At 42.5% G+C, this 19,983-nt stretch overlaps 2 protein-coding genes across 4 annotated transcripts; one reads left to right on the forward strand and one right to left on the reverse strand.

Moving 5' to 3' along the window:
* Positions 1–107: 107 nt before the first annotated feature.
* On the forward strand, positions 108–9,380 carry SPSB3 (splA/ryanodine receptor domain and SOCS box containing 3). 3 transcript variants are annotated; one of them, XM_075179440.1, is made up of 7 exons: positions 108–211; positions 2,861–3,005; positions 4,458–4,632; positions 4,711–4,898; positions 5,498–5,600; positions 5,709–5,834; positions 6,083–9,380. In XM_075179440.1, exons 2-7 carry the CDS (start codon positions 2,877–2,879, stop codon positions 6,442–6,444), a joined length of 1,083 nt encoding a protein of 360 aa, XP_075035541.1. In that variant the 5' UTR covers positions 108–211; positions 2,861–2,876; the 3' UTR covers positions 6,445–9,380. The 3 variants fall into 3 exon arrangements, with proteins under 3 accessions (XP_075035541.1, XP_075035542.1, XP_075035543.1); XM_075179442.1 differs by lacking the exon at positions 108–211 and adding an exon at positions 3,863–3,984 and having other exon boundaries at positions 2,890–3,005; XM_075179441.1 differs by lacking the exon at positions 108–211 and having other exon boundaries at positions 2,048–3,005.
* Positions 9,381–9,629: 249 nt separating this feature from the next.
* On the reverse strand, positions 9,630–19,553 carry EME2 (essential meiotic structure-specific endonuclease subunit 2). Its single transcript, XM_075179439.1, has 8 exons — positions 18,492–19,553; positions 17,205–17,341; positions 15,658–15,750; positions 14,176–14,288; positions 13,967–14,078; positions 13,537–13,652; positions 12,873–13,062; positions 9,630–10,886 (listed from the first exon to the last, which is right to left on the reverse strand). The coding sequence occupies exons 1-8, from the start codon at positions 19,096–19,098 to the stop codon at positions 10,650–10,652; spliced, it is 1,605 nt and encodes a 534-aa protein (XP_075035540.1). The 5' UTR covers positions 19,099–19,553; the 3' UTR covers positions 9,630–10,649.
* Positions 19,554–19,983: the final 430 nt, after the last annotated feature.

Here is a 19,983-nt window from a genome sequence, read left to right on the forward strand (position 1 = left end):
TTCAGCCAATCGGCGTTACAAACTACCCGCTGGTCCCGCCTTAGAGGGTTGACGAACAGGTTCTCCAACGAATTGAGGGACAGCGGAGGGTGATCGACGGTTCTCTTTGGCCAACCAATGCGCGGGGCGGGGCTGCTGTGCTGCTGCTGCTCGTCTGAGGGCAGGGGGAGTTCAGGGGTTACTGTTGACGTCTGTGAGTCCGGGCAGAGAGGTGAGTGCTGGGAGTAGGGGGGGAGAACGGGGCTGTGGGAACAGACTGTGGGGTAGAAGGGGCCCGGGAGTTATAAGGCAGTAATAATGGGGGGGGAGGCATGAGGCACAGCTCGGGGGGATAGGCCATTGGTCCCAGCAGCCTCAGCCAGCTATAGACCATCAGGGGGGTGTTGGTATAGTGTAGGGGTAGGCAACCTGCGGCTCTCCAGGTGTTGTGAAACTACAAATCCCAGCATGCCTTGCCATCTATCTGCTGGTTATCTACTGGCAAAGCATGCTGGGACTTGTAGTTTCACAAACACCTGGAGAGCCGCAGGTTGCCTACCCCAGGTATAGTGTGTGTGTGTGATCCCAATAAGGACAGATATTTACATGGGCACTGCCCCCACCACCCTCTCATAGGGTAACTAATGCCATAAGGACCCACAGGCGCCTTATTTGAGGAGTGTGAAAGCCACAGGTCCTGGAATTATGTTCTTACTCATGTCACAACTTCTCTTCTGGTTCTCAATTCCTGCCCTATGTTATTTTACACTAGAGCTCGGCAATCTGTGGCTCCTCCTGACTTTTGTGGAGCTATAAGTCCCAGCATGCCCTGACATCTAGAGGAGAGACACAGGTTTTCCCAAGTCTGGTCTGAGAGATCTCCATAGGGAAGAAGTGCTGGGTATGAGCAGTAGTGCAATGATATAGGTCAGGGCCGTAACTAGGGCTGTGCGACAGGGGCGACCGCCCAGGGCGCACTGCTGAAGGGGGGCGCAGTTTAGGAATATTTTAGGTTAATTTGGTTAATATTGAGGGCTAGGGGGGGGCGGCATTTGTCTTTCTCGCCCCGGGCGCTAGAATTCCAAGTTACAACTCAGGCTGGGCAAATGACAGAAATACTGCTGGAAATCTGTAGAGAAACTGTGTAATGGGCATCTCTAGCACTGGTCTCTCTGTACAGGGCAATGGTGGTTTGTAGTCTTTGACCCTAACGGGAAGCATGTATGATATTTGCTGTATGTACACTTTCTGTCCAATGTATTTACATAGAATCTGAATATTTTAGTCAAAGCAATAGCTTGGATCCCTCCTGTCAAAATACTGCTTTGCCCTGAATGCGGTTTTGTCTAAAACAGAGAGCCCCTGGCTTAGTGGACATGCTGGAACTTGTAGTTCCACAAGAGCTGTGAAGCCACAGGTAGCCTAAGCCCCTTCTTACACTGTAAGCTGGACAACTCAAATTGGTATTCTGGCTCTGTCCTCTGCTTTTGTTTTGATTTGCAGTTAAATACAGCTGTACATATTGCATAGCATTAAATATAGCACAATCCATTACAAGTTAAGTTAGTATGTCTCATTTCTTTTTTTTGGTTGGCCCCTTGTGAGAGGGATTACATGGATGCCTAGGATGATCGATGCTTGAGCTAATTAAGTGTATTTTTCCTGTTGGCCACAAGATGGCTTTGGGATCAGTTATGGCCCTATCAGAAAGTGTTGTTAATTGGAGAAATATATACATTTAGCCTAGGATCTCTAAACTAGTTGTGGTCCCCTCTTCAATAAAATATTTCTTCCATTGCAGTGTGTGGGCCCTCATTAGAATCACACCCCCATGTGACATTCATGTTGGGCATTCCTGTTCTAACGAGAGACAAAGAGTACCATTTGCCTGTAGATTCCTCTGGAAGCTTACCTTTTACATAACGAGGTGCATTTTCGAAAACTGTATGGGTGGTGCTGGCTGTAGAAATCAACTATGTGTTAGCTTTCCTTTTCTAATCTGTTCTAGAAAAATGACAGTGAGACTGGTTTGGGTGGCACCACCTTTGGAATCCTTTTTTTTTATTGTATTAATCTTCACATTAGGGAATGCTATCAGTTTGTACTCCTTGCCTATGCAGTGTTTCCGCTTTGCAATAAATCGTGGGGTTTTCTCAAAGGGAAATTGAAATATTGGGTGGTTGCTGATTACTATTAACCTGAATGGAGCAACTAAATAGAACCTCTCAAAAACAGAAAAATGTATAAGTATAGTGAGAATGGGGGGCGAAGAAAAAAAAAAACCGTGGTGGATTTTACAACTTTGTTGGATATACTGCACCATATTTAGTTTATTTTTATATTCTGGCGATCCCGGGCCTGCGTTACTGAATAGAAATCAAGTGTTGAAGCAAAACGTGTACATTAAGTACTTTGCAATTGGACATGCATAAGAATGAAAAATGTTTGACTAATCCTCTATGCTTGTGTGCTAACTGAGGTTTTGGAAGATTGTCATGTAAGGGAGATATAAGACTATTGATTTTGTGACATCGATCCAACATTTTGACCCATTAGAAAGTGATACACATGTAAGGTGCAAGGGTCAGCCCTCTCATTCACACTATACTTATACATTTATCTGCTTTTCCAAGGCTTTTGGTGAAGCCTATAGTGCTGATAAGGGCTGCGCGGTTATACCTCTTAAACTATCTTCTGTAAATAGAATCTTTGTTCCAGAGAATTCTAAATGTAGATTCAGGAACAACAAGTGGTTTGTATGTGTAGTGTTTTGCAGGACTTTGGGGGTAGCAGCGCTGACAAGCTAGGGTGGATGCAGCAGAGCTGTGTTTGCAATTAGCCTGTCAACCTTCTTGTCATATATTTCTTTGGACTCTTATAGCTTTTATTGAGGCAACATGGCACGTCGCCCACGCAACAGCCGTGCCTGGCGTTTTGTACTGAGCGGGGTACGTAGAGACCAAGATACCCGAGCACCAGCTCTTCAAACAGGAGATGACTCCTGGGGTTATGATTCTGATGGACAGGTAAACCTGTGCATTTTATTGCTCTCCCTGCTTAGCTGCCCAGAAGCATTGTACCTGCTGGCTGAATGTAAATCTCTGTGTTGACGTCTTCTTTTCTTAGAGGAACACTAAATCCCCAAACTGAATTGTTCAGGTCATACCATGGAGGTAAAATACATTACTCAGTGTGATCCTGGCATTCCCCTGCAGGAATGTTATCGTCCTCTCCACCGATAGTTGAAGCTCCTCCCACATTCTTAGCGCAGTGTCCTGATAGGAGCTCATATAAGTCAAAAAACTTAGCTCTGTGTGAATTTGATACTATTGTGTTCTGAGAGTAGTTTAGTATCCTATGTAACAGCAATGATCATAACCCTTGCATGGGTCATATAAAGACTTACGCTGCCCACATAATAGCTGCAGCCACAGTATAATAGACCCAACTTAACTCCTGTCAGGTTGTAATTGTAACAGATTTCATATTTTATTAACCCATGTTTTAAATTTGGCAATTTTATTCAGGTAAATCAGGGCTGTCAGCATTCATTTATACCGTTATAATATAGATCAGCCAAAAAAAAAAGGTGGCATCCATTTACCTAATGATAGCAGAGTACTTCAAGATTTAGTGATTTATTTTTATTATTTTATATATAAATATTTTTCTAAATCCAATTTATTTTTCTTTATTTTATGGGCCTTATGTTGAAGGTGTTCAATTATGAGATCTAAATGTTGAGCAGCTCTGACTGTCAAATGTCACCTCATCATTTTATTCCACATATAAAACTCAACATTGCAGCTTCCTGGAAGAAACTCACTGTATCCGTTGCTGCTGAAGGCTACCAATAATTATATTATGCTTATTGATTGTATAGGCGCTTGTTATCGGGATGGAATAGGTGAACTAAATGGTGGGACCGTTGTCTAGACTACTTAGATGACTTCCCATTGCCTTTCTCTAGACCATATTTAGAGGGGAACTCCACTTTTACAGCAGGTTTGTTCATTTATATTGTCATTGGATATGAGAAGTACAGACAAGCTCAGGTCTGTCCATTGAATATGTGTATATAGGTATCTGCAGTGTTATCTTTTAGTTTGTCTCCCTTCCGTCCCACCTACAGAAGAGTTCTGTCATTGCTTTCCACATGCCGTGGAAATACCCCGGCATAGACATTTATTGATGTTTGTATCATGACCCCTATACTGTGACATTAGTAGCTTGCGGGACAATAGTGGCCAAGTATATACCTGCTAAGTGGACAGTATGACAGTGGATCTCTGTTCTGTGCCGTTTCCCTGTCAGTTTTCTCATGTGGCGTTCTGGTTTGGAATGCAACAAACAGAAACAAAAGCTCCTGTTAACGTGCCCTTATTATACAGCACTACAGAATAAGTTGGCGCTATATAGAGAGAGGAGCATAATGACAGCAAGCAATCTGAAACGTGACCTCTTGATTTCTTTCACAGCACAGTAATAGCGATTCTGAGATCGAGATGCTCCACTTTCCTCCCTCCATACCCAGCGCTGTGCCGGTGACGGGTGAATCGTATTGTAGCTGCGACAGCCAGAATGGCGCCTACTGCTCCAGCCTGCACACCTTCCACCAGATAAAGAACTGCCAGTGCGGAGAGGAGGACGATTGTAAGACTTCTACGTGACATTTACTGCAAGGAGCTCTCTGTTCCTCGCTTTATCCTTGTTTTGTTTTCCCACTTGCAGATTTCGACTGGGTCTGGGACGATGGAAGTAAATCCACTGCCACTGTGCTGAGCTGCGACAACCGGAAGGTCAGCTTCCACATGGAGTACAGTTGTGGCACGGCTGCCATTCGTGGAGATAAGATGCTAACCAAAGGTCAGCACTTCTGGGAGATCAAGATGACATCACCGGTATACGGCACAGACATGGTATGTCCCCTGGCTTACACAATGTGGACCTTTCATCCAGTTGTAGATTCTAATCTTAGCAGCACCAGTTTATTAATATTTCAGAATGTATTATTAATCATCAGGTCTAATTACTAGTGCAATATGCAGGAGGTACGTGTAGCTGTCAGATGGCAATGGGCTAGTAGTTACACTATGCATATAACGACAGAGAGGAAGAGTGCTGCATTCCAAACTTATCCTGCAACCAGGATTTAACATTTCTCTGATGTGTGCTCTCTGTACCCAGGAATATACCAACCACTGTGACAGGACAGGATAACAAGCTGGGCCTTCAGATTTCAGCTGTTCTATGTCTGTTCACATCCTCAGCCAGCCATGCCCGCCGATGTTAACATCCTTTAACAATATAACCTAATTGTGCTTATGACCTGTCTGTATATGTGCTATACAATGTGTGTGTATAATTAGTTTGTTCAATTTTTTTTGTATTTATTGTAGGGTAGAGCAATGGTCCTCTCCATATCGGAGTAGGTTTTATTATAAGGCTCCCTCCTGTGTTGATCTGGGCTTTGTAATAATACCTCTCAGTATCGGTTGTTTTTATTGTGTGTTCTCAGATGGTCGGCATCGGAACATCCGACGTGAACCTAGACAAGTATCGTCACACCTTCTGCAGTCTGTTGGGGAAAGATGCAGAGAGTTGGGGTCTCTCGTACACAGGTAATAGCAGTAACGCACAACCAGACATTGGCGTGATATGTGGAAAGGACAGAATCCAATGACCTGTTACGTTTTCCCACATATTCCTCTTTCTCCTCTGTCTGCCAGGCCTACTCCAGCACAAAGGAGACAAAAGCAACTTCTCTTCCCGTTTCGGCCAGGGCTCGATTATTGGGGTGCACCTGGATACGTGGCATGGAGTGTTGACTTTCTACAAGAACAGGAAGTGCATAGGTAACCTATGCTTCAATTTCTACTATGTAGATTGTTATCAGAGCACATCCTTGTAAGTGTCCTCACAGCGGGGGCAGACATTTTTTCCCCCAAACCAATATTCAAGATAAGTTAGCCTGTTAACTTACTAGGAACTACTACTATGGCAGCCGGTATTGTGTATATGTTTAGATTAGCAGCAGTGTATGTTAGTGCTGTAGAATATTGTCCTGGAATGGCACTGCTACCTTGTTTCTCTTGCCTTCTAGGAGTCGCAGCCACCCAGCTGAGGAACCAGAAGCTATTCCCTATGGTCTGCTCTACAGCTGCCAAGAGCAGCATGAAAGTAATACGATCGTGTTGCTGCCGCACCTCCCTCCAGTACCTGTGTTGTGCCCGCCTGCGGCAGCTCCTTCCGGATAGCGTGGACTCTCTGTCGGCCTTACCTCTCCCTCCTGGTCTCAAACAAGTGCTGAGTAACAAGCTGGGGTGGGTTTTGCAGATGGGTATAACACCATCCAGGCAGCGGAAAAATGACACTTCAGCCACAGCCTCCTGCGGGAGTGACTCGGACAGCAGCTGCCCGCCGGGGCTAGAGGACTGTCAGAGGAAGCGGTGCCGCAGGATCTAACAGCGGATGGAGGCAAGGGGTACCGTCCTTGGGACCCTTTCACCACCATCTGGCAATACGTCCCACTGTGAACTCTTGTATAGGACAAAGAAAACGAGATATCCTCTCCAAAGGAATAAATATATCATTAAGGGACAATGGAAAACAGGAGCTGCTTTCTCATCATGTAACTTTGTAATACCAGAACGATGGTGCTAGAGTTAGACAGCTCAAGCCTGGTTTTTGGTTTGGCATAATTCAGATCTTCTGCCTTAGGTGGTGCACACGGTTTAATACCGGACCTTCAATTGTTTATGATGTATTCAGATCAATACATGTTATGGTGTTTTATGATCTGTAGCCCTATAAGAAAGCAAGTCTGTTATTAACCAGCACATTACCAGGAGCTGTAGAGTAGAGCAGCCTCCTAGTTCATGGCTAATAGAGACCTAGAGCCCTAACCAGCAACCTCGCTCCCTGTTCACACAAGGGCTTGAAAGTGAACTGGACCAGAATGACAACTTGTCATACGATGAACTCACCATTCAGACCGTTTAATGGCCTGTTCTCCTTGAGGTGAAGACAATGGTTATCCAGTCACATAGAACACCCCTGTATCATAATACTGTTGAATGTATGAGATCAAAAATGCTCTTAGTGCTGAATTCAATGTCCATTCTGAAAAAGAAAATGAATGCGTTGCTGAAGAAAAGCCTACATCATTATACGGCGTTAAGTGGGGGCAATAAAACATTGTCTCATTCAGGAACGGTTAAGACACCCGCTATATAATATTTCTGAATAACTTGGCTATAATCAACCAACAGCAGATTTACAAGTGTTTCAGTTTCAGTCTTCAAAAAGAGTTAACAGGGTGGTAGAATGAGCCAAGTGGGTTTAGTCCCCTTAAGCTGTCACTGCTGATATATCTGAAAGTTGCGGTATAAAATATAGTCTGGATTGCAACACATAAGTAGTGGAGCTAATATATGATTCATCTTTTCTATGGTGGGCTGTACTGTCCTGCGATATCACACGTCGCCTGCTTTACAATGACCACAGGCTGCTGCTGTGTGGGGATTGGCTGTTGGCGCTGATTAGGTTCCATGTGATCCTATTGTTTGGCACCATTCATAAGCCACCACATTTGTGCAAGATGCACCAACCAGTGTGGGTTCCGCAGCAGCAACAAGTCACTTACGCTACATAACCCACGCCAGGCTCCAGAATTGGCCAGTGCCACCTTGAGGGCTACTGCATGGTATGACTTTTTAAGGAGTAAAAACAACCATTTTCCCCGTACTAGTACATCAGGGGAAGTGCTCAGGTCCCCCCTACTCTCTCCAAGCAGTTGTATTGATTTTCTTTGGGTGTCTCTGCTGGGTGGCATAAGTCCATTGGTGATGTGGGAGAACAGCAGGAGGGGGCATCCTACTGCCAGTCTGCTAATGGTAGCTGGTAGTAGGAGGGACCATAGCATCAACCTGCTAATAGCTGGTACACTGGTTTCCATTCTGCTCCTGAGAGAAGACTCCTAGTCAATAATACAGTTACAGTACATAGCACATGCTTCCTGTATAGGAGTCGGGCTTCCTGTAGTAACAGCTGTCGCTAAGAGCTGGAACAGGGTGATTGTCCCAACTCAATATATATCAAACAAAACTTATGTGAAAAATGTAAGTCGTCATTTCCAAAATTACTACAAATATTGACTGCATAGTTTATACCAGTGATAGGCGATCTTAGGGGTCCTTTCATTTATTCAACACAAATTCGATCTGTGAAAACTGGTCGAAACAAGTTCCAAATGTTTCCTTACCTTATATGTTTAGTTTATGCAGTGTGTGATTATTACCCATTACTGTACGTTTCTTTTTAAGTAGATGTGAGTGCCTCAATTTAGCTGCTAATATGTTAAAGCAATATACTGTGGAGGAACGCATTACCTTCAAGCAGTTGATTTTGGATAAGAGTTTGCATTTTAGATTTTTATTTGGAGCTTGTTCAGTAGTTACCTCAATCATTTAAGCATAAAAAAAAGGAAAAGGGGTAGTTCTTCCTGTGAACATTAAAAAAAAGAAAAACAGTTTTGCTTTTATAATCGTAGAAGGCCAATATAGATGTTTCTATTGTCACTCATTGATGAATGTTCTAAATTGGGCTCATTTATTTATAAGGTCACGGTGCTCTGTAGGGCCAGACAACGGGGAACACAGAGCATTCCTAAAATAGGGACATACAAAGTAGACAAGTGCATGTGTGGAAACAATGGGTATAAAGTGCTCTGCTCAGAAGAGCTTACAATCTAATGTGAACAGGGCAGAGGCTAGGTGCATACATTATGTAAAGGAAGCAAGAAATGAGGCACTGAATGTGAGGATCCAAGACAGGTAAATCAAGAAAATCTGTTTAACAGCACAGGGGGTAGATTTACTAAACCTTCTAAAATGGAAAAGCAGAGGTGTTGCCCATAGCAACCAATCAGATTCTAGCTATCATTCTCTAGAATGTACAAGATAAATGATAGCTAGAATCTGATTGGTTGCTATAGGCAACACCTTCACTACCCAATCTCAGTGGTGATCTATTCTATATAAGCATAAACCAGTCTGTGAATTTTATAGAGTGTAGGACTCTGGTTATTCATTTTGTATTCCTATTGTATGAAGTCTTAGTTTATACATCAAGTGTCTTATGAATCACATGACCTCCTCCCCCCCCTTATAAACACTCAGTCACACGCTCACATGCACAAGAGATACAGAAGTGTTTATACAGAGCAAACGAGCTAAGAGCTTTGTGTAGATCTGCAATTCTACTTTATTGTCTTTCTATCGTTCTTTCATTGATCTTTATATTGATGTAACATCTATTTTCAGCTGGAATATGTAATCCGTACAGAAAAATGGCCATAATATAAAAAAATGTGTGTGTACATATAAATATCTCTTAATCAAGCGGTGTATTATGGTTTGTTCAAAAATCTACAATTTAATTTCCACGGTGTATGTTGTGTCCAGAAAAATACAACACCGACGAGGGCGTCCTGCACCGTACCCTCTGATGAACATACATTAAACCACCGGTATGTATAATGCTAAAAAACCCTATCAGCTTAATATGCACTTAATATGTGGTATTATCGGTTTCGTTTCATGTAGTGCTTTCATGGCGATTGATGCAATTTTATCTAAAAGGGAGAAGTATTGGTTTCAAAGGAGTTTATTAATTATTTAAATATTAACAATATGAATTTAACTTTTAGTCACAATATAGTGGTTGAAAAATAAAACGTTTTCAGATGCTAATCGATACAGCATCACTGTCCCTGATCACGTCACAATGACAAAAGGCTTTGGCCTATTATGTTATTCCAGTGACATCTCTTTTATCTGTTATTGGAGGTGGAGACAGCACGGGGCAGCTGGAGCAAGCTCAGGTCTAGCACCCTTAGGGTCTCCATAATTTTTTCAAAGCTCCCCTAAGCCAAAATAATTACCAAGTAGTCCCCCGCCATGCTTATCGCCAGCTCTGTGAGATTGCCGCGGCACACAGTTTGGGAACCACTGGCTTAGGTATTTTTAGGTGGGCAAGATCTTCAGTTTAGACATCAAATTAAAAGTTTTGAAGCGGCAAAGAAAGAAAAGAAAAAAAAAAGTGTGCCCCCTGCTGGAAGAATTTTTCAGTGCGGGAAGGTTGGACATCAATAAATATTGTTGGCATCATCATCACTGATGTCAAAGCGGCTTTATTATCATTTATGTTCCCAACCCATTCTAGTACAAGTTGCTTGCCTACAATTCTTGGTTGCAGCACAGTCCTGTCCCCCTTACTCTACAGGTGAACTCCCCCTGCCCCCATTAACCCAACGCACCCATCCTCTTACAGCCAAATCCTAACATCAACTAACCTACAGTCACAACCGGAGCTGGAGAATATCCCAGTGATTTCACTAATTGGGAAACGGGGTGGTTTGTTTTTTCATACCTTGATGTTTATTAAATTACTGTAATATAATTTTTAGCTGATTGTTGCAATTATTTTACATTCTGCCTAATGAGTGTCCCAGCATCAACCCCTCCCCCATTAGATTGCAAGCTCACAGGAAGGGCCTTCTCTCTCCCCCCCCCTTGCATTTTCTCTGCCATAGAGACTCATGTCAGACATCCTGCCTGCATGATGAGGCATCCGATTAATCTTGAGAACCCACTGTAGGAGTTCATGCACTAGGAGCTCAAGTCTAACACCAGTTCAGGATTGGTTGACGACATGAACAGCCAGATCCGTCGCGACAGGTCTGGACCAATACGTCTTTCTCTTGCTGGGGCTTGGTCAATATCCTGTGTGACCTGACCGTGCTCATCTTGGTCGTCCACGTCTTCAACAGCACCGGCTTTACGCGGCACACGCAGGGCACAGAGAAGAGATTGTCTCTTGCGCTCAGTACTACACTCTGCATAAGCCTGGATACAGAGAGGTGGAGTGAGACAAGTATTGCTATTAATGCAGGAATACAATGTGTATTCGTAGAGGTCAAGCTGACCCATTCCATCCCAGTGATATTACTCTCTGTTCCCAAACTTAGCACCAACTCTTTTCCTGAATGAACTAATTGGAGTAAAAGGCTTGTTTAATAACAAATCATGAAATGAATCGAGTGAAAATGTCAGAGCTAAGTTTGGAACAGAGAAAGATCACCCAGATGGAAGGGGTTAGGTTCTTATCTGTACATAATTCTACTAAATCTTATCATATTTTTGGTTAAAACATCCCCCGTTCTATAAACACCAGTGAAGGCCTTAAACACCTTAATGTGTGTGGTCTTTATATCTAAGCATTTGTTTACACACAAAATACCAAGATCAGCGAGGAACGCATCTAATGTTGCCAAAAAAAAAAGATTAAATACAATATTGAGAGACATAGTAGTGCACATCCAAACATAGCAATTTTATTTATATACTTCCATATCTTTAGACCTGCCTGCAAGTATAATTAATACATGAAATCAGTTATATAAATGGCTTATGTTTATATGATCGAGAATAACACTCTCACACTTAGAAGACAATATATAAGCCAGAGAGACACACTTGAATTTTAAGAGAAAAGCAAGAGAAGGTTAGCTCTTAGGGCTAGTCAATAGTAACCCAAAATAAAGCAAACTTAAATGTGGGTGCTGAACTGGTGTTAAAATGGCTATTTTTATAACTAATGTTTTCATATATTCATCAACATTGCAGGGAAGTTTGCAACAATGTAAGAATGTATAGAAATAAGATTGCTTTTTGAGGATGTGCAATAATATTGCTATTAGTTCAGCATTTGTTTATGTAAACACAATGCACCTGTATGACATTAATAAACATTATTTATAAAGCAGAAGTAGGTATACTAATGCACTTAGCTATGTATGGGGGTACTATGTGTGTGCTACAAAATACAGTGTCCTCCACTTAGTAATATTAGATAAAATCAGATGTATATGTTCGTTGTTGTGGAGCCCTATGGGAGATGACTTTTGCCCTGATTGACGTCTTGGGCGGTGTTGCGTTGAAGTTGCATAGCTAATGGTCAGGTGCTGGGGCACAAGGCTAGAAGCTAGGAAGAAGGGGGACAAGTGGGAGCAATGGAAGTATGGTGTGTGTGTAGTGGTAGGAGCTGATGGAGTCTAAGTTCCAGATTGGGTAGGCAAGAGGGGAAAAGGGAGGGAGGGTGGAGAGCAGACAGGCTCTCACCACCAATAAGGATGCTGTGCAGCTTTAATCTGCAGGATAACAAGGAAACACATACAGCGCTCCACATTTCTAGGACTGAGCTTGCAGATCCTGCAAATTATGTTGCTCGTCGGCAGGACCGCTGCTAGGGTCCACGGCGCCCTAGGCATTTTTTAAAAAGCGGCGCGCCCCCCCCCCTGCAAAAATCGCCGCCCTCCTCCCCTTACCTTGTCTCACCACCGCCTCTCTGCTCCGTCTCCTCCCCTCCACTCACTGACACTAGTAAGTGGAGGGGAGGAGACGGAGCAGAGAGGCGGCGGTGGTGAGAAAATAGCCTCTTCCCCCCCCCTCCCCGTCCATCTGAATGCTGTGCGGCGGCCGTGACAGGTATGGTCAGCGGTCGCCGCACAGTTTTAAAGTATTTTAGAATACTGTGGCGCCCTCCAGAGCCAGGCACCCTAGGCAAGTGCCTAACCTTGCCTATTGGGAGCGCAGGGCCTGCTTGTCGGACAATGCCGTGGCATTGGTGTAATGCAGTGATAGCTAACCTGTGACACTCCAGGTGTTGTGGAACTACAAGCCCCAGCATGCTTTGCCAGTAGATAACTAGCTGATAACTGGCAAAGCATGCTGGGGCTTGTAGTTTCACAACACCTGGAGTGTCACAGGTTAGCCATCACTGGTGTAACAGGTGCAGGCTGTTCTCATCTATTCCCCCTCTGAGATTCTGACCTGCAAGAGCAGCTGAGGAGAAGGATAGGCCTCTGTTATGGCTGCAGCCATTGCCGGACTGACTCTGTTGAATTGCTGAATCTGTCTCCTCCAAGTCAGGGGTAAACCCGAGAGCGATCCTCTAGGACCCCACCCGCGCCAAGTCCCTGTCGAGGTGCAGAAGGAGTAGGTCTGAGCCTCCCAGTGCATCCTGCAGATAGAGAAGAGAGCAGTGTGTATAAAACTGTCCACACACACAGGAAGGCAATCTGTCCCAGAACTAAGGCGGAGGGGTGCAAAGAGTGTAATAAGTGTCCAGTCACATTACCGGACCCTGAAATATATAGCCTGTTATATTTCACAACAGAATGAATAGAACTGGGTTAGGCAACACGCAGGCACTTCACTCTATGCACCTTACATAGACACTGGGAGACCAAATGTCACACAAACAGGAATCACAGTTTCAGCCAATGACAAGTAACAGCAATTAAAGGATGTTTCCACCTTGAAGGTGGCATAAAACTTAATTAAATACCCACAGTCGTACACTAGTGGTCACCCATGCTTTGCTCAGGGATCCGGTACTTATTGTGACATCTGCTGGACAGTTTCTGTAGTGCTGCTCGTTGTACGCATGTACTAATTATTGCTGTCAACCAGCATCGGTTTTCATCAAACTCACCGGAATGGGCGCTGAGCCAAACTCTTCGTCATGGCGCATACGTGTTGTCCGAATTCTTTCCACGTGTCCAGGTATAACACCTCTGTCTCCTGATGTAGCTGCAGATAGACAAGGACCTGGTTTCCCAAATTAAGTCATTGTGCATCAGAGGAAGATACGTAGCAGGTAAAACATCATTACATGAGTAACCAATAGTAACTTAAACAGGGATTTCTCAAAAGTAGCATGCTACCGTGAAAGAACAGCAATAAATGCAGTGCATTAGTGACGCAAAACAGAGTGTACCTAATCCTGAAAATACCCAGATATACCTGTCCTATGTCTATATTGTTTTGACTACATGATACTATAAGCACAATGTAGCAATATACTTTAAGTGGTAGAGAAATGTAGTTAATGATTTACAGGAAACACAACTTGTCCATCCCACCTCATCTATCTGCCGCCTGGTAACGGGACTTTCTGATTGGCTGTCCTGCGAGTCACACCCATCTGTCGCCTCTAGCGAATGTCTTTCCATTTTGCGAGAGAGTCTCTGACACCTGCACGTTCAAAGAGACATATTCTAACATTTATCATGTATCCTAAATTTACAATTGTTGTGGCCCAGACAAAGAACATAACAGAGTGAGCACTTACCTACGATAGTCTTGCAGACCCAAAACAACTAAGGTGATTTTCTTTTCAGGGTATTTTTTGGCCATCCCAAATACAGACTCCGGGGTCTCACTATCCCTGGAGGTTACAGGTGCCTGAAGTGAGAGAGTTCACGTTATAATGCACAGAATCATACAAGCAAAGTGTATTGCTCTACACCACATAAAAACTGAGATTTGATGAAGTTGGTGCATATTGGTTACACTAGATTTACACCAAGTGGTATATTTACTAAACTGCGGGTTTGAAAAAGTGGAGATGTTGCCTACAGCAACCAATCAGATTCTAGTTATTTATTTAGTACATTCTACAAAATGACACCTAGAATCTGATTTGTTGCTATAGGCAACATCCTAACTTTGTCAAACCCGCAGTTTAGTAAATATACCACCAAATTTTCTCTTGGAAAAATGTAGTAAATCCACTAGTGTCCACTTATTTCTTAATAATTGCACATAATTTCTAATGAATTAGATCACAGGTATTGGTGTGCTCTAATTGTTATTTTTTTTTAAGCCAGGAATTGGTGTTTTAGTGCCCCTAGTACAAAAAAATGAGCAAAAGGGTTTGGCAAATTCAGGCCCTCCTCAAAAGAGGAAGGACCCCTCTATCCCCGACTCCTGAAACCAAAAGGTTCCTAAGCTATATAATACTTTAGAAAGAGACAGCTTGTGGCTGTATTGTGGCACTACAAGGCCTATATGTTAGCTACTACTGGTACAATTGGCTACTTGACCAAACACGTGGTGAGATTATGGCTATCATCCAATCACAATTTTTGCCTTTTCCAACAGACATCTGAATGTTCCCGATTGAAGCCTACCTATGCGATCAAACTGCAGTGTGCGCTATCCATTTTATAAGGCACCGTTATAAAACAAACTATTCCAGATCTTTAATTCGCTGATACAGCAAATTATCTCCTAAGGTGCCCACATACACAATATTTAATGGAATATTACAATTATATCTGTGTGTGGTACATAAATAAAATCTTCATTGAAAAAGAATGTTCAGAAATAGGGGCGTCCACTTTTGAAAATTTTGTTTGACCAGGATTTAAAAACAATTATATTGGTGCGTGTGGGCAGATTGCCTAGTTCTGATTGTTTGATCTGTTTTCTGTGTATCTCTCTCCAAGTCTATCAGATATCGGTTGATCTTTGTGTGAACAGATCTATAAATGCAAAGATCTTTTTATTAAAATTCAGAGAACGGTTATGCGAGTGGGCACCCTTAGAGAATGACTGTTTCCACACAGTCACTCTTATAGTACAGTCACCATTCCTGAAATTGCCAAAGATATTGCACAATACTCTGCATTTGATTTTACTGTCTCAATGCGTGCAAAGCAATCACCTGCATTAGCCTAAGCCTGTACTTCTCATACTGTATCCTATGTGTAGTCCCGCAGTTCAGAGGTTACGCGCTAATCCTGTATATTCTTCACAGATCCCCGTTTACCTGGATGTAACCGTGAACGCTCGTCAGAAAATCTTTGGGCTCCACCAGAATCATCATTTCATCTTCTTCCCCTTTACACAACTCCAGACCCTCCTGTAACACAACAGAGGGCTTCTAGGGATCGGAGCATAAAGCCAGCATGTGAAATTAGCTGTAGCTGGATGATTACATCAGCACAGTCAGCATAAACATGTTCTGATTCCATATTATATCATCAACTCCACCATTCTAGCGTAAAGTTCCACTGCTTACCTTTCTATCAGTCTCTCCCTAAAATGAGAGGTGGTGCAGACTCAGCGGGCAGTCTAAAAAAAAAAAAAATGGCACCTGTCCCTGTGGGCTCGGGAGAAGGAATTTAGAAGTTAATTAAACATTTCTTTGATTTAGACAAATCTTTATTGAATGGTTTCAAAAATATATATTTTCTATGGTAAAGGCAGGTCTTTCACAGTAACTATGTAAAAGTGAATTAGCTTCCAAATAAACAATTACTGACTCTGGTCCATATATTTTTCAGGATATTAATGGGACACTAAAATCAAACATTTTCTGTGCTCAATTGTACCTGGCACTGGGGAAATGTATATGCATAGCTCTATGCTGGCAAACTTAGGGAGCCTGCCCCCTTTTTAGGTCACACATCACATGGCATTAGGCCACGTCCCCAGGCTACGGATAATTATATTTCAATTCCAGTGACAAGTGGGCTCTGGCAGGAGATGAACAATGACTGAGAAACAATGGCTGAATACTGAACAGTGACCTCTGGATGCAGACTTACTAGCACCATGATAGAAACGATATTAAGAATATTTTATACATTCATCCCTGAATGTTTACTTTACGCAAGTCAAAGGGAAGATAAAAACTTTTTGACAAACTGTCTCCAATTTATCACAGTCTCTGCCCCTTTGCAGCGAATCAAGAGGTCAGTGCTCATCTCCAGCATCTGTGAGGAATATGGGCACCTGTGCGGTCCTAGTGACCACCACTCATCACTGCTGCACCCTGCAACCTGTATCTATAAAGCAAGAAGTTAATTGTAGCACATTCATCCTACAGGACATTACTAAGAACACTGCACTCTCCTATACAATATGCATTACATAGCACGCACAGCGTCAATCACAGGCAGCATTTATGTGCTCTGAATCAGTAATCATAGGGCTGTAGCCTATCTGTGCATTAGAAATACCTCATGAGTAACATTCATAATTGTCTTAATTAAGTCACTGATCCCTAATGAATTGAATGTGTGTTGGTGACAGTGGTCTTTAGAACAAAGTCTTACAATCTAAATCCCTTAATATATACACACATAGACCGAGATAGACTAAGGGCAATTTAATAGCAGCCAATTATCTTACCAGTATGTTTTTGGAATGTGGGAGGAAACCGGAGCACCTGGAGGAAACCCACAGAAACACAGGGAGAACATACAAACTCCACACAGATAAGGCCATGGTCAGGAATCAAACTCATGACCCCAGTGCTGTGAGGCAGAAGTGCTAACCGCTAAGCCACCATGTTTTCAGGACATAACTTACTACACATGTCCAGTCAATAGGCATCTCTCTCCTCCACATGATGCTGCATGGCACAGTGTGCGGCTCTATGGAACAATTATACCCAGCCGCTCTCAAAGCTTCCAATACATCGTCTGACCCAGCAGCCTGCAGGAGACCTGTGGAAGAGAGAATTAATGCTTTATAAATAATATTTATCAGGACAGATTACTAGCGCTAAGTCGGGACTGCCAAGAGATTGGATTTATTTTACCTAAAGCCTAAGCATTGTGTTCTGGTGCTAAAAGGTCACATGTAACACTACAGACTCAGAATGAGTCATTTACAGCAAAGATTCAGCACAATGCAGCACTAGGCAACAAAATGTCACAATGAAGGAGCAATGTCTCCTTTATTCTATGTAAAGATGATCCCATCTAATGAAACCCAAGTATCTGTATGCACTTGTAACTGTATTTTGCTGGATAGTAAACAGATCCAAATATATAATATAGTGACATTGTAAAAGGACTGCAATAGCTAAGAGGTGGTACAGAGAGCAGACTTGGCAACCTGTGGCTCTCCAGCGGTGGTGGAATCACAAGTCACAGCATACCATGACAGCCTCTGAATTAGGGTCCCAATATGGGTGTACAGTCACAGGTTACATACCTGTTCTGTAATTAAAAAGAAGGTTATATATCCTGCACATTCTAATCATTACACAGACTAATAAAAAGCAGTAATGTTAGTACATTTGTACTTTGTTTATATAGGGCACAAATCATTCTGCTGCACCACTGGGAGCACAAGACCTGGGGGGGGATTCAATTCATTGTGATGAGTCCGGCTGTGTTCATTCCTGGTAATTACAATACCCGAACATCGCAGGTATTCCAGCGCCTCTCTATGGGGTGCTAGGAAACATCTAATGTTACATAGCTGTAGGGTGCGTCCCGGAGGCACTCAGCAGGGGAATCAATTCCCACCTAGAGTTAAAGGGGATTTCCATACTCTGACTATTACAATTTATTGGTTTGTAGATGCCCTTGAGCAACTTTTACTAAATACATAGCTTTATCTTTCTGGCAAGGGATTTATAGCATATAGTCAAGAGATGCTTATTTTGGTTGCCCTTGCATATGACACAAAACCGCTCTGTCGATACAACAGATTCCTCTGCATACAGCAAAGATGCGTTGTATCCAAGGGTGGTAATGACAATGAAAATCACTGCCCAAGTGTAAGGCGCAATGCACAAGCCAATATGTTAAAGTTATCTGAAGAACCACAGCAATTCAATGTGAGCTATGTCCAGATATTTCCTACCTGCATCAACCTGGACAGTCATGTATTTCCCACACTGGTCCGGTCTCAGAAGCTTTAGGGCCAATGCAGATGCTTTTCTTTTATCCTTCTCCTCCTTTTCCAGATTCCTGATTCTCTCGTTCTCCAGTTTCTTGGCCTCTTTCTCCCTTTTTCTCTCCTCCGTCTGTGCCCGCTCAGCCTGGAGTTCCTCAGGGCTCTTTCTCCTCTTTGCTTTTTTGACAGTACTGAGATTGTTGGAGCCAGGAAGAGACAGGGACAAGGTTGATGTATTTATTTCAACAGAGGGTTGTTCATTGTCCTCCTTTATACATCCAGATGAGTCTTCCGTTCCTGCTTTTAGGTCACCACATTGTAGATCTTTAGTTTCAGTGTCCACATCAGGGCTCTCCTGCTCATACAGTGATATTTCCCCAGCTACAATGGTACGGCTCTCCTCATCTCTGAGTAATTCTGTATTTATTTGTGGATCGGGATCCTTAATGTCACTCTTCATGACGCTAACTGACTCTTCCTCATTCTCGGAATCAGAAATCTCCCATGTTTTGGCCCTTTTTAGTAGTTTCCCAGGGGAACTAGTAACAGATACTTTGTCCTGCTCCTTTTCCATATCTAACCTTGTTTATACTAAATAATACAATTTATTCAATAGTTCCAATACTGACGACATTCATCTTAAGATAACTTAAGTAAGACTGAATACACAAATCAATCATTATATATCCAGGTGGATAAAAACACAGCAGTAAGAAATTCAGGGGATAAGTGTGGACCTCACATTTTTGGATCTTTGACAAAATCATTCCTGTTCATGATTATAACAAAAGCCACTGCATATGTACCCAAGCATAAACCTGAATACTAAGCCACGCTATAACATTATTAGGATAACATCAAATACTAGTATATGATAGATTCCGCAACAAACATAATATGCACCAAATAAAACAAAGCTGTAATACGAGAACTAAAAAAGCCTTATTTCTACAGCCAGTATTAAAGTTCTAACACACAAATATGTTCACTGAACACTAGTGATAACACAATTGTCGTTTATGTTGTAGTACATATGCTCACTGAAATAATTTTTATTTTTTTAACCATTTAATAAATATTTTAGTGTTACCTCTATTGTAATACTTAGAATTACTATGCACTTTGCCTTTGACAAGTTAAACCACTAGGAACATGCATTTAAAACCCTGTGTAAATGGATTTTGCACTCCCAGATAATAGCCAGTGTGTTACCCGAGCTGACACAATCCCCTTGCTGCCACAACAAACGTCATGTTAATGTGGTCCAAGAAGAACAGTTAGGAGGGTTGTAAATCAGTGGCCTTTATCTCCGAGACCTCGGTTGCTTCACCAAAATGGCTCCTGTCCTGTAGTAGAGACAATTTCGTCCTCATCTCCAATAACCAATTATTCTAAGACAAGATGTAAATTCTTCGCACGACTAGCTGTCTCACTATTATGCGTCAACTCTTAGCGGCCA

This window comes from Mixophyes fleayi, chromosome 7 (assembly GCF_038048845.1).
Source record: "Mixophyes fleayi isolate aMixFle1 chromosome 7, aMixFle1.hap1, whole genome shotgun sequence".
Lineage (NCBI taxonomy): Eukaryota > Metazoa > Chordata > Amphibia > Anura > Limnodynastidae > Mixophyes > Mixophyes fleayi.